At 35.6% G+C, this 13741-nt stretch overlaps 2 protein-coding genes across 8 annotated transcripts in view; one reads left to right on the top strand and one right to left on the bottom strand.

Annotated features, from left to right (window-relative positions):
• The first annotated feature begins 2924 nt into the window (after positions 1-2924).
• The window catches only part of LOC116167779 (tubulin-specific chaperone cofactor E-like protein), a 35948-nt gene continuing 25131 nt past the window's right edge, over positions 2925-13741 (top strand). The window contains exon 1 of the mRNA XM_031483292.1: positions 2925-3070. The gene's annotated coding sequence lies outside the window, so the exon portion shown is untranslated. The remainder of the gene's footprint in view (positions 3071-13741) is intronic.
• Positions 8134-13548, bottom strand: LOC116167780 (gastric triacylglycerol lipase-like). 7 transcript variants are annotated; one of them, XM_031483294.1, is made up of 9 exons: positions 11468-12230; positions 11258-11411; positions 9895-10176; positions 9631-9823; positions 9229-9578; positions 9015-9173; positions 8741-8968; positions 8496-8687; positions 8134-8444 (listed from the first exon to the last, which is right to left on the bottom strand). In XM_031483294.1, the coding sequence occupies exons 3-8, from the start codon at positions 10063-10065 to the stop codon at positions 8514-8516; spliced, it is 1275 nt and encodes a 424-aa protein (XP_031339154.1). In that variant the 5' UTR covers positions 10066-10176; positions 11258-11411; positions 11468-12230; the 3' UTR covers positions 8134-8444; positions 8496-8513. The 7 variants fall into 7 exon arrangements, with proteins under 7 accessions (XP_031339154.1, XP_031339156.1, XP_031339159.1 ...); XM_031483296.1 differs by lacking the exons at positions 11258-11411; positions 11468-12230 and adding an exon at positions 13495-13548; XM_031483299.1 differs by having other exon boundaries at positions 8134-8432; positions 8490-8687; positions 11258-12232.

Here is a 13741-nt window from a genome sequence, read left to right as displayed (position 1 = left end):
CCCCAAGTGTCCTATATCAAAATACTCCCCTACGCACCACCTACACGCTCCCAAACGGTGGCAGGTACTATAGGAATCACCCTGTATGTGTCAAAGCGTTTTTTATATTTATGCGAACGGTCGTACGGACGGATGTACAGCCGGCCGACCGAATGTTCAGACTTTGCCACATTGTTAATAAGTAACTGCTCACAATGTTCACGCTACTTTCTAATAACAAAGGTTTTTTCTCAAATTTTATCTTATGAGATGCAAAAAAGAACCATTCAACGCATATATTATATGAAAAGAATCTGAGAAATCGTTACAGACGGGATAGTGGACACACTTTTAACATTAGCCACAAATTATACACTAAAGACGTATAATAATGAACGATTATTTTCTCATTGACCAATCGTTTCTAAAAAGCGAATTGACTGTATCCCTCCCTATACCATGTCAAATGTTGCCCATGCAGACAACCAGTAATATACGAATGCTATGCAATGGAAACAATGGCGAATTTGGATAGATTCTCTATATAGTTTCTATATATGTAACAAATCTAAGAAATTTCTCATTGGCTGCATTCATCTTTTGATCAAAACGAAGTGGGTTTCTGAGAGGCGTGATTGTTAAGCTCTTAGTTAAACTTTTGAATGTACTTAGATAATAATATAGACTACACACATATCTACTCTCTGAGAGTTAACAATTATTTTATTAGAGAAATAGCATCCTGCTAATTATTTTAGTAGTATAGTGATATTACAAAGAGTTGCTATCAAAAAACAAAAGCACGAGTGCCCAATTTTTCATAGACAATTAAGGGACCAAAGTGCATGTTTTAATTCCAACTTTTGGTCCTATGGTACCAGTACGCTAACTCTGTTAACTACTTAGCGATAGTGCAAATTTCTCATCAAGACTTTTGCTTGTATGATCAAGATACTAGTTAATGTCAGTATTGTATCGTAACGTCAAAATTAATAAGAATTATTGACAAAGATCGCATTACAATAAATGAATCGAAGTCATACTCCGTAGATGTTAATCGCCAATAATTAAAAGACGCGTCAGTGTAAAGCGAATACGCCGTAATTGGTAAATTGATCCTAAATTTTCGTTAATTTCCTATTATGCTTGAATTTATTTATTTTATTTTATTTGACCTTTTTTTAAGAGGGCGGAGTTTCAACCAAGGTTACTTTACCAATCCAACCCGCTATAAACTTACAGATATACATGTCCGAGGCCGGATTCAGACCAGGGACTTTAGAACCGTAGTCGAACTGAGCCACACATTCGTCTAACACCAATAAACGTTTCATTATTGTTACGATGCCTAAGTATACAAATATGAAATAGATGTCAATTTAAGAAGCTGATGATTGTGTACAAATTATTATTTAGAACGCATATAATATATGAAGCTCAAATTTGGTGTACAGTGACAGAGGTCATGACTTAAGGAAGATTTTGGGTTTCGAGGGCCACACGGGGCATATGTTAAGGGAGCTGGAGCTGAAAGTAACGGGAGTACACATTATGCGCGGTTGTGGATTACGGGAACTGCATTTCTTAGTATTTTTGGAGTTATTGGTAATAATTTAAAATCTGTTACTTTCAGCCACAGTCTCCCCCATATTTCTGGAAAGCTTAATTTAAGAGCATTCAAAAAATATAATGCATTATTGTTAATTAATTGTAAATAAATAAATCACGTTACGTTTTCAAAAAAAAAAAACAGCACAAATCAGTAGATATTCATATGAATGTAATGAAGAGGAGGAGAGGTTGGTATTTTCTCCATGGTAGTTTAAAGCTAGGATCATCGCAAGGGTTCCCATAGATTTTGAGCTACAATTAAGAAAAATTATATTACATTTTTTAGTTCAAACGGCTATTAATGTAGGGAAAGTACATTTAGGGCTTCTCCACCTCTCTGAGCTCCTATAGGCTATAGAATATTGTGCATCATTGATAATTCGCCACTGAACCGTTATGAATAAATTAGAAACCACTCTCGTTCCTTAAAACTTCCAACGGATGCACCGGGAAAGGCTCTATTGGAGAGTATTCAGAACTACCAAACACCTATCTGGTTGGTTAGACGTTGTCTCCGGCCTAAAGTTGAGTTCATATTGTTCCTGAATATAGAGTCGTAGTCAGAAGTAATGTTCTCTCTCAGATACCTCAATTGTAGATGTAGAAACAGTACTAACATGTTAGTTCCTCCGTGATCTAGTTCAATTTCATTCTTAGGGACTTTCCTCATTTGGAAAACAAGCTCAGAACTCACAGAAGATCTGGTACGTTCATTATGTGCTACACTTGAGGTAGGTAATCGAGAGACATTACTTCTAATCAAAACCGTACTTTTATGTGAATTCAAAATTTAAAAATATTGTTTTTGGTATAAAGATTAACTACCAAAATTACCAATGAACACATATTTACCATATGGGGGTGCCTTCTCCTCAGAAAGAGTAGTCTCTTCCGGGTCAGCCTCGAGATTCAACCCCATGTGACGGTTTCGAAATTTGATTAAGGGTAGTTTCAAATTTCGATGAAACTTTGAGGGTGAGCATGACATAAAAACCTAGAGGTCTTTATTTTTAGCCGTATATAGCAACCGTAATGGTGGAAATTATGTGATAACAAGTAAATTGGTCTTTTGTACAGGCACAGACAGTATGTGGTACAGGTATGTAACTATAAACATTGCAGTGTCGTATATGAAAAATTAATGTCTGCGTAACTAAGTAGATAATTTCGAGCTACAAACCAAATCTATTGAAAACCGCAACATTAGGACATTTTTGCTTTCAGAAAAAACCGACAGCTATACTCACCTTCGAAATGCCGTGTATTGTGAGCTGCGGAAAATACACTAACTAGAATTTTATTACTAAATTACAAATGTCCAAATTTTGACGTCTCAAAATTGTGCAGTATTTCAAAATTTTAGTGATTAATAATTTAAATTACAGTGTAAGATACGTTCCGGCGCAATTATTCACCCACGTATTGGATATCTTTGCGCGTCTAATTTGAAAATTTGCAAGAACTCGTTTACGAAAAAAAGGTAAGTTTTTTTATATTTAACGGACGTAGAAATTGTACAAGGAGGCCAGTTCCCCAAACTCCTTCTAATAGAGAACAAAGGCAGTAACACCGATTTACAAGTGGTTCTTCCGAATTTGGTAAAACGAGTTTGACGTATTCGCTGAGTGGGATTTCGTCTGGATATTTTGCGCATCTTTCCACGTTGTTAATATTTAACACAAGGCGAATGTTGCGAATTTTATTAAGAGTACGTCGTTACGCTCCTTAATGGGATTGATTGAAGTGCCTTCAGCAGTGCATTCTTCAGTTGATCTCATATAAATTATTTAACAACTTCCAAATTATGAATGGGAGAATTTGTCTAGAACTCGGGTTTAGTATTTTTTACGTAAAAATACCAGTATGTTTTATAACGGTTTGTATTAGATAACGGTCTAATATCCGTATACTGAGCATCTTTAATTTACCTGCAGAAGATCCTTGTCGAACAAATGTAATTTCCGCCGGGGTCACCTGCAAGTGTGCGACTAGTTTGGTTCGCAACAAACGTAACCTGCAATTTAAGTCTCAAATTATACAACAAAAATTAAACAAATACTTAAAGTATCGCCCATATCAATTGAAACTCGTTCTTTGGAAACAGGTGGAGTCAAAGGGGACATAAAAGGTGCTGGATTGTGTTTGAATTATGTTCATTTTTGTTGCTTTTAGTTTGCCCCAGTGATTGGAGAGTAACAGTTGACCTTTTTCAATAAAATTAACAGAATATCCTTTGGCAACACATTTAAGGCCAATTTGCTCTTGTAGGAGTTTCAACCGCTTTTAATCCATATTACTTTCCCTAAATTGCCAATAAAATATTCCAAACCAGCGGCTGAGGTTCGAACTGAAAGAGCTTTTGCTCCCCGTCTTGAAGATGAAAAGGCATGCATGACCACTATGTACCATTTGCAATCTAAAATATTTTGAATTTGAACAGAAATCTGTACAATGTTCGATGTGGGGGATACAACTTAGATCACTTAAAGGATGCTGACGTGAACGTGGTCGAATTTTGGCTTTTGAACATGCACATCCCTTTTCTGTAACGTCAAGTGATTGTAGATAAAATCAAGGAAAAACCACTGTATCTGCCCTTGTTAAGATAACATTTTGTTGGGTGGGGCCTAAAGCACTGTATAATAAATTAAATGCAAAGAATCGTTTAAAATTAATTTCAGTGACTAAAGCGATAATGAAAATCAATTCTTTAATGTATCAAATTAGATTACTCTATCAAGTACGTATACTTGCAACTTCCTATTTATGATTGGTTAAATCATTGAATGCATTTTTTAAAATATTGAGTTAAGTACTATCGACCCTGATGTCACTTTGGGGATCACTGCACTTTAATCAAATATTGTCTAATTTATTTGAAGGTTATTGGTATTTAAATAAAGCCTTACCTACCCACCTTTTCCCAAAAATAATAATAATAAAAAACAGAATGGAGTTTCTTTTTATAAAGCGCAACCAGCGTATAAATCAATTGTGATTCAATCATCACATAATATTGAAAACATTGTTCGCCGATTTCAATTTAATGATCTCAATTACGCTTATCAACGATATTACACGTAATTGGTGAATGAATTATACAGAATCGGGTAGGGCAGCAGTTAAGGAAATTGAGTGGATTAAGTTTTTGTTCACTATAATCCACAAGGACTTTTTGGGGATTATGCATCGATATATCCATCTTGCTTATTTACTGATGTATATACTGATACCACGTCAATATCTCTACAAGAGCCTGAGTTTAGCACATTTTTCGTTTCATATACAGTTACTTTCCTCACTCTGAAAATGGCACTGTTTAATCACACGTGCTTTTCCTCGAGCGCGCATCATCCTCCTAACCGAGAAGAAGCAAAGCGGGTCCTTAGGGGTCAGATTGATTCCCAAGTGGTCCACACACAAGGACTCTTTTACCTTTTTATCTATCCCAACTTTCAACTTGATACCATTTTTTTTAATCTGATGATTTTTGAGATGTGCACTCGCAAAAAGATACCCTTTTGGTTATGAGAATGAAGGCAAAAGAATGAGTCATCAAAACCCGAAAATTTTTCGGCTTAAAAGTAGAAATTTTCAAACATTGTTGGGTAAACTACGCCATGCGGACGTTTTATTTGGCTTCTGCATCTGCAATAACGATGGTAACACCCTGTATGTGCCTTTCCATTATTTTGAACGTTAAAAGTTGATTGTAATTTCAGATTGGACACAAGATTCTAGCATATTAGTTGAATTCGAGGTCAATTTTGTTTTGTATCAGAATTATTAGTTGTTAATTTTGTTTAAATAATCACCTTGTATTTCAATTATTTGTTCAATTTTATTACATGTTAAAAGATTAGACTGTGGACTGTATTGTACTCATCAACCTTCGAGGTGTTGTAGTTGGTCATATATACGTATTTTGTGAATTTGGAATAGCCTGCACAGGATGATTGAGTATTGATATTTTCAGTTGGGTGACATCATATGTTCCAGAAAATCCCAAATTTGAAAGGTGACCCAAATCTTCGGTGAATTGAATGGGTGATGCGAGAACGACTGGCAGCAGTAAGTGAATGAGAAATGGCTATTGATCTTTGTTCTATCCTCCCTTTTGGCCCTTTCTTTCGACAACAAGATTTCCATAAACGAGGACAATGTTTCTGGCACCCAATTCTTAGGTTCGTTGCAAAATTTTGCTTTTGCTATGGTATTTCTAAGGGTCAATCCTACAACTTAAAAGAGCACTATTTATTTCCGAATTGAGGGATTTTTTGATCTTCGTTTCCTAACCTATTTAATTAATTTGTTCTATCGATTGCAATTGTTGCGTAGTATTTGTTTTTCTGTCCCTGAGTGCCTATTTTTCTTTCAGCTTATTTGATAGATTTATGTCGAATAAATTTGTTTCATCTGTAAATGGTTAGTTTTTTGTTTGATCGAGCCTAAATTAAATCACCCACAATAAAAGAATATTAGGGTGAAATTACACCCCATAGATGTAACAACCGTAGGAGCATTTATTGCTAGAGTTTGTTTGCTTATTTAAAATTCGCTGGTTCGGTGGCGAAATCTGCTACATGCAAAAATCCAAGAGAGGGATAATATACAGGGTGACACTTTTAAAACTTTCAATGGGCGATATCGTTTTTTATATTAGAGGTATCACAAAATGGCCAAAACCGTTTCGGTAGAATCGAGGGGGAAGCAAAATGGTCGTATAAAGAAGGAACCAACTTCAACCTCGTACCCCCCGCCACCCCCATGCCTAAATTTTGAATTGTGACGTATCACTTGTGATACATCATTGGAAAGCTCTTAAAAAATGCTTTTCAGAAATACCATACACTGGTACATTTAAACTGCCCATTCACAATTTATTACACTAAAATTTGAACTCCGCAAATAAACAACTTTTATTTAATAAAATGTTCACCGTTTTGTTCTATAGGACCTCTTCGTCCTATCCACTGTCCCGGAAATTTCTCATCTAAAAATTCACGAACAGCCAGAATAATGAGGAGGAGCCCCATCTTGTTGAAAATGTATGAAATCTCTTCAATCAAATTCATGTTTCCGTCAATTGGATTTATTTGATTCTCTATTTCATGAGTGATGAAAGGCTCGACGGTATTTTGTAGCATGTTTAGGTAAGTATCTCCAGTTAAATTTCCTTCGATAAACAGAGGACCAATAATGCTATCACCTAAGATACCTGCCCAGACGTTAATTTTTTGGGGCCGTTGAGTATGCCCCTCGCGAAAAAGATGAGGATTTTTATCGTCCCAATACCGGCAGTTATGTTTGTTCACATTTCCATTTAAAAAGAATGTACATTCATCACTAAAACAAATGTTTTTCACCAGTTCCGGATTATTTTGAATATTCTCGGTCATTATTTCACAAAATTGGATTCTTCGATCGGAGTCGTCTTCGGTTAGTTCCTGTACAATCTGCATCTTATAAGGGTAGAATTTGTGCACCTTAAGAGTTCGTCGTACAGTTTCTCGCGAAAGTCCGGTCATAGTCGCTGCTTTTCGAATAGATGATGTTGGGTTTGCACCAAAATGACCTAAAACTTCAATCTGAGTAGCTTCATCCATTATTCTTGGTCCGTCTCTTTTCTTATTTTCCACTGACCCAGTTTCTTCAAATTTAGTCACTAACATAAGCAACATAAGTGTGACTGACACGTCGTTCTGGGTGTCGGGCATTAAAAACAGCTGCTGTTCTAAATGCAGATCGCGCTTCAGAACCATAGATGAAAATAATTTCAACTCTTTCGGCTAACGTGTACACCATTATGAAATCTTTAGTTAAATTCAAAATTTGTAATTTTCTTGCCAAGAAATACTAAAAACGAGACTAAAATAATAATAACCGATCAACAAATAAAGCAATAGAAAATTATTATTTACTAAAAATTGCTGTCAATGTTTTTCCGAAGCATCACTAGATCTAAGAAATTTTTTTTTATTTCAAACTGACAAATTCATCAAATACTCAAATTACTCATTTTTATTACATAAATTGTGAATGGGCAGTTTAAATGCACCAGTGTATGGTATTTCTGAAAAGCATTTTTTAAGAGCTTTTCCAATGATGTATCACAAGTGATATGTCACAATTCAAAATTTAGGCATGGGGGTGGCGGGGGGTACGAGGTTGAAGTTGGTTCCTTCTTTATACGACCATTTTGCTTCCCCCTTGATTCTACCGAAACGGTTTTGGCCATATTTTGTGATACCTCTAATATAAAAAACGATATCGCTCATTGAAAGTTTTAAAAGTGTCACCCTGTATAAATAAATACATACATAACATATTCACTGCGACACCATGGAAGTTAAGATATTCTTTCGGTCATTTTTTAACGTACCTATATTGCTTTTACTCCATCGAGAAATACCTCAGTACACTTATTGTTTTTAATTTGTGATTTTAACTTGACTTATTTTTATTTTTAATATTGTTAGTTAGTTTTATATGAATTTCTCTGTCTGTTTGTACTTTGTACTTTTTTTTTATTGTAAACTGCTTATTTTTGCTGTAGTTGGACGTGTCGCAGGCATTTAATGTGATATTACGACTAAAATATACATTACTTACATTACATTATTAATACAAATTGTATACAATTTCTACAAATTTCATATTTTGGTTATAACTACAACTTTTGCCCATGAGACCGACGTCATAACACTATACACATGCGTGCGTATATATTTGACCCATCGACACCGATGGTTAGTGTTTCCAAACTTGGGTTGTGTATTGAATGCCTGGGATGGCTGCTGACGCACTTCCTTTATCTACTTACTAGGTACCAATTGTCACCACTAAATCATATTCTGCTGAAAAATTTCCAACATAATACGCTACATGTTAGTACCTACCTCCACCTTCTAAATGCAGCACTGTTACGGATTTTCTGCCTCTTTGATAGCGTTCAGCAAATTTATTACAGGTCGGTACACGAGGCGATCCGCATTTTTCCCAGAAACGAAATCTATGTGATTGAAACGCTCGTCTTTCACCTGATAGAACTTATGGATATGGGTTTTCGGTAAATCACCGAAAAGTCTTTTGACATTCTGGAAAAAAAGTGTATCATTATCCAGGGCAAAAGAACGTTGCATGTACCTACCTTAACCGGTGCCAGTTTGTCATTCTCCGCGTAAAATAAGTGATTTTCGACATTTACCTTCGACAGATCATACAATGGGGGTGTGGACCTATTATACTTTTCAAGATTGCCCGACTCTCCATAGTCGAAGTATTGAAATTTATTGGCATGGACTAGTTGGTAAAAATGCCAGAAAGTGTTTACACTAACCGCATCAGAGTTGTATAGCAAAGAGACAGGTAACGTTTCCTAAAATACTACCGTAGAACAGAAATCATAGCGGTATCACTCTTACGGGATCATTTTCCTCGTAATTCAACCCCATGATGAGCATATCAATCATTTGACACATCTTGATTTGAAATGGATACGGAAAACAGATCAGTTTGTATAAGTAAAATGGCATGAAAGGTCTCGGGTACATCCTACCATGGGTGAGACGCTGCACGAAACCCTGTGGAGCAGATATAGGTAGTATGATTTTGCTTTTTCAATTTAACTGCACTTACGGCAACTAATGTCCAAGGTCTCAAAAGAACTTTCATCACCCATACATCTTCTACATATGTTACGGGAGCTAATCCCACGAAGAATTTCAGCTTATCTTGATCCGGATAGGTGCTAAAGTAAATGTAGGCGGCCGTAGTGCCCATTGAAAATCCAACATAAATAATTTTTCGCCTAGTGACTGTGCTGATGAGGTTTATTTGCGCGTCTAAGTCGAACACTCCATTTTCATGAAAACTAAAATTCCAGTAAGACTCACTTCGGTGGTCTAAGTGGGTATGATTGTTTGAGTATCTAGATCCTCTAAAATTCCCTAACCAAACATCGTACCCTGCATCGGCTAGCATAAAACCTACAAGCATTAGTAGGTACAGAAATAATGTTTATGTATTACAGACACAGACCTAGGGATTTTTTTCCGATTATTAGAAAAGAACCCGCATTTAATGTTATGCCATGTTGCAAAAAGAGTGGTTTTTTGGAAGTTTTGTTACTCAATCGTCCGTGAGGAATACGAAATACCGTTAGTATATAACCGTCGGATGTTGTTACGTTATAGATTTCTATTGGATATCCATGTCGTCTTGCGATATCAGGCTGAAAGCATATTACAGTGGGTGAGTATGGAAAACACTCTCAGTATTAGGTCATGTTGCATTAATACTTACAACTTCTAATTCGTGATCAGGATTATAGTAGCAGTTTGGATTTTTATCTCTATCCGAGTAATAGTCCTCAAACGTTGTGCAAACGTTATTTTTGTTAGACTTTACTATTAGAAAGGCGGCTATTGCTATAACACAAGCGGTAATGAGCAATCTCCATCTTATGGCAGTCATGGCTCAGATTTTCGTTTTCGGAACTTTTTTACAAAATCATTAGTGCTGAGCTGCACAAATCTCAGCCGTTCACTAATTTTTGAAATCACAAAACGACAATGTACTTTGATCCTGCAACAATTTATTAGACCTACTATACGATAACACCAAAACGAGACGTCATATTACATAACTCAGTTGAAAATTATATATAATATAATATCTCAGCATAAGCGAGCAAAGCTGAGATTTAATGGGCGAAGGGCAGCAGATAAATATAACAACAAACAATACTACATTAAATGCAGCAGATAAACATACCTAGGTATTACTAAATAATGACCAGCATAGTAATCTGTCGATTTTTTACCCTGCCCAACAAGTTTGACCTTTTTGTTAACAAAATTGATATAGGTATACAGGGTGACAATTTGAAAACTTACCACCCCCCCATATCTTAGTAAATAAACGAGATATTTAAAAAAATCAAAATCCGTTTCGGTAATTTGGAGGGGGAATCACAATGAACTAGTTGGCGACGCACCCCCTCCAACCCCCTGCGCCCCAGCCACCCCAACTTTTAAATCTTAAATAGTGACCCCCCATGTGTGATACGTCTTTGGAAAGCTCTGAAAAAATGCTTTCCAACCATACCATTATAGCATTACATTTAGGTTAGTAATTATCGTGCAAATCAAAAAATAAACTAATATGATACATTTGAAATCTGTCGTATTTAAAACGCAACCGGCGAACATAGACGAACTAAGACAGAGAATAATTCAAGAATGTCGAAATATTGTAAAACCAACATTTGAAAAGGTTCGACAAGAGTTTGAGAATAGATTATAACTGGCGATCAAAAATGAGTTGCTGTCAAGTCGGCTTTGGAAGTTCAAGTTAAATACGATTTTCCATGTTTATTTTTTGATTTGCACGATCATTACTAACCTAAATGTAATGCTATTTGGTATGGTTGGAAAGCATTTTTTCAGAGCTTTCCAACGACGTATCACACATGGGGGGTCACTATTTAAGATTTAAAAGTTGGTGTGGCTGGGGCGCAGGGGGTTGGAGGGGGTGCGTTGCCAACTATGTCATTGTGATTCCCCCTCCGAATTACCGAAACGGATTTTGATTTTTTTAAATATCTCGTTTATTTACTAAGATATATGAGGGGTGGTAAGTTTTCAAATTGTCACCCTGTATATACCTGCAGAATCGTCATTGACACAAATGATTATCCATTTTTAGTCGTCACAAATTTTGGTTCTCCAATATGACGCACACGGTTGCATTTGGTAATATAGTAGTAGAGGTTGCTCGACTCACGTTATCATATCATCATATCATATGCAGAATGATACCTATGCGACAAAGTAACTTTAAGCAATATGCCGTCAGTTTTGAGCGGTACCTATACCTACACGTGTCTACACGAGAGAACGCACTATACGAAATATTCAGCGAGTCGGCTCTTAAAGATCCTTGAACTTTATAAAACTGGTAAAAACAATAAAGGCCCTGGGGACTTTTCGAGATTGTAGGCGACTCTTAAGAACTCTTAAGAGACCTCTTCATAGTTTCACGTTTAAAGGTCTTAAAAGTCTCTTGGTGAATAGAAATCTTTTGGAGATTTTTAAAGACCATCAAAGATTAAATCTCGGATTAAATATTAGGTATATTATTATAAACGCGACTTTGTCGACAGTCTACAGAACTCGGTTTGAGCGTGTATTGTAATAATGCAAGTTTTGGTGTCTGGCATGTGTTTTCGTAGTCCCAATAAACATTAATTAACATATTTAAAGCGTTATTTACGAATAGAATCGTGCGAAGTAAGATACGGAAATTCCCAATCTCTATAGGTATTAAAAACACATCTTATAAGCACAGATTTAAATATTTAAATCTGTGGTATAAGTGTGTAAGACTGCACCCGTATTGCTGCAAAACGTTGTTTAGCATTAGCCTTAGCCCGAACCAGTATGAGCCGATTCGAAACATGCGATCGAAAAAAAAAAGGAAATGCACATCTAGAAAATAGGGAAAATGAATTTGCTTTTTGTAATCGCAGAGAGGAACGTGGGGATAGGATACATGTGAGATGTGACAAAGAGTACGGACGACATCAAATTACATGACCGGTTCACAATTTTTGCTAAACAATGAATAGGTATTGGCAATATACCTACTAGTAAAGTGAAATGTTGGTTTCGGTAAAGGCATCAGCCAATGGAAATACCGAACGAATATATTATATACATTTCTTTAAAATAAAACACATTTAAAATTCTCTATTGGCTGCTCCCTATCAATATCCCAGGCACAAGTGTTCCTGCAAGGCGTGTTAGATAATTAAAATAGGTATATAATTTTTAACCTATAACAGGCATACGATTGTATATCCAATGATAAAACACTGATTCAAAATTCCTCATTGGCCATTTAAGTTCACTAATCACTATCAATATTTCAGAGTACGTTTTCCAATATTTACTGATTATAGAAACTATACTAAGAGTATTCTAACTTTAGGCAACTGCAATACTGCATCATTATTCGTTATTTAAAAAGAAACACAGCATTAAGTAAAAGTAACTACAAAAGGTATTTATTTACTTTACTCGTAGGTATTTTTTACGCATCAATTAGCAACAAAATGGTGACTGTGGATTCTGTGTCAACCCTCCTATCCTATTGCACATTAAAGATTGATGTGACGTAACTATCATTATCCTATAGAATTTATATGAAAAAAAATGAAAATTGATAAATTTGAAAATTGTTCAAAACAAATGGTTTTTAGTTACATAATCATAGATAAAACCTTCAAATCCGATTGTAAACGTACCTATGGATAAATTCAATTCGTCCCACATTTGTTAGCAAATTAAATCGATCTGATAAGTGCGATTCGGCACATGTGTTTTTGATACAAAACAATTTAAAACCTGGAATCTTCTTTTCACAAAAAAGCATAGGAACATTAGTCGAGGACTTAAAATATAATTACCTGTGGTCCGTTGCAAGCTGGAGTTTTTAATACCTAATTCGTGGGATTGTCTCCAGCACACACAAGGTTTAAGTATTGCTATGACAAGTAGCTAAGAGCTGCGCTGCTTGTAATCCAAAATTCATCGTCATGGTAGCATACAATTCTTTTTGTATAGGTATTGGGAAGTTCTTTTAACTTCAAAATTCTTGTTTTGTAAATTGAAAAAATAGAAAGTTTTCGTAGCTGCCAGCAGCAATAGTAGGGATAGGTATAGTTTCATATGCGGAAGGTTCTGTCGCTTTTCTTAGCTTAAATTTTTTATGTTTCTAGCAATATCTATAGGTACACAACAATAATTAAAATTCAGATTTATTACTTTTTTTGCAACACTGTACCGGTAGCTTTAAATTTGGATTTATTTTTTTGAATTTTATAGATAAAGGTATACCTACTTGGGATTCGCTGGTTTTATTAAAGTTTAACTAATGCCGTTTGTCGGCTTTCTTTCACGCTAGCGCGCGCAGGACTAATATGGTGTAATAAGGCACTTCCATTCCTTCTTGTTCCGTTAACTTTTCGTTCGGCACGTTGGTCGAAAACTAATGGCGTGTTAATCGCCTTAAGGTGGATTGAACTTTTAAATAAGAAGCTTTTCTATCTAACGATTCACCCATAGTTGTGATTTCGAAATTGGGTTTG

Source organism: Photinus pyralis, unplaced genomic scaffold (genome assembly GCF_008802855.1).
Source record: "Photinus pyralis isolate 1611_PpyrPB1 unplaced genomic scaffold, Ppyr1.3 Ppyr1.4_LG4, whole genome shotgun sequence".
NCBI lineage: Eukaryota > Metazoa > Arthropoda > Insecta > Coleoptera > Lampyridae > Photinus > Photinus pyralis.
This window is presented reverse-complemented; position numbering and strand designations above follow the sequence as displayed.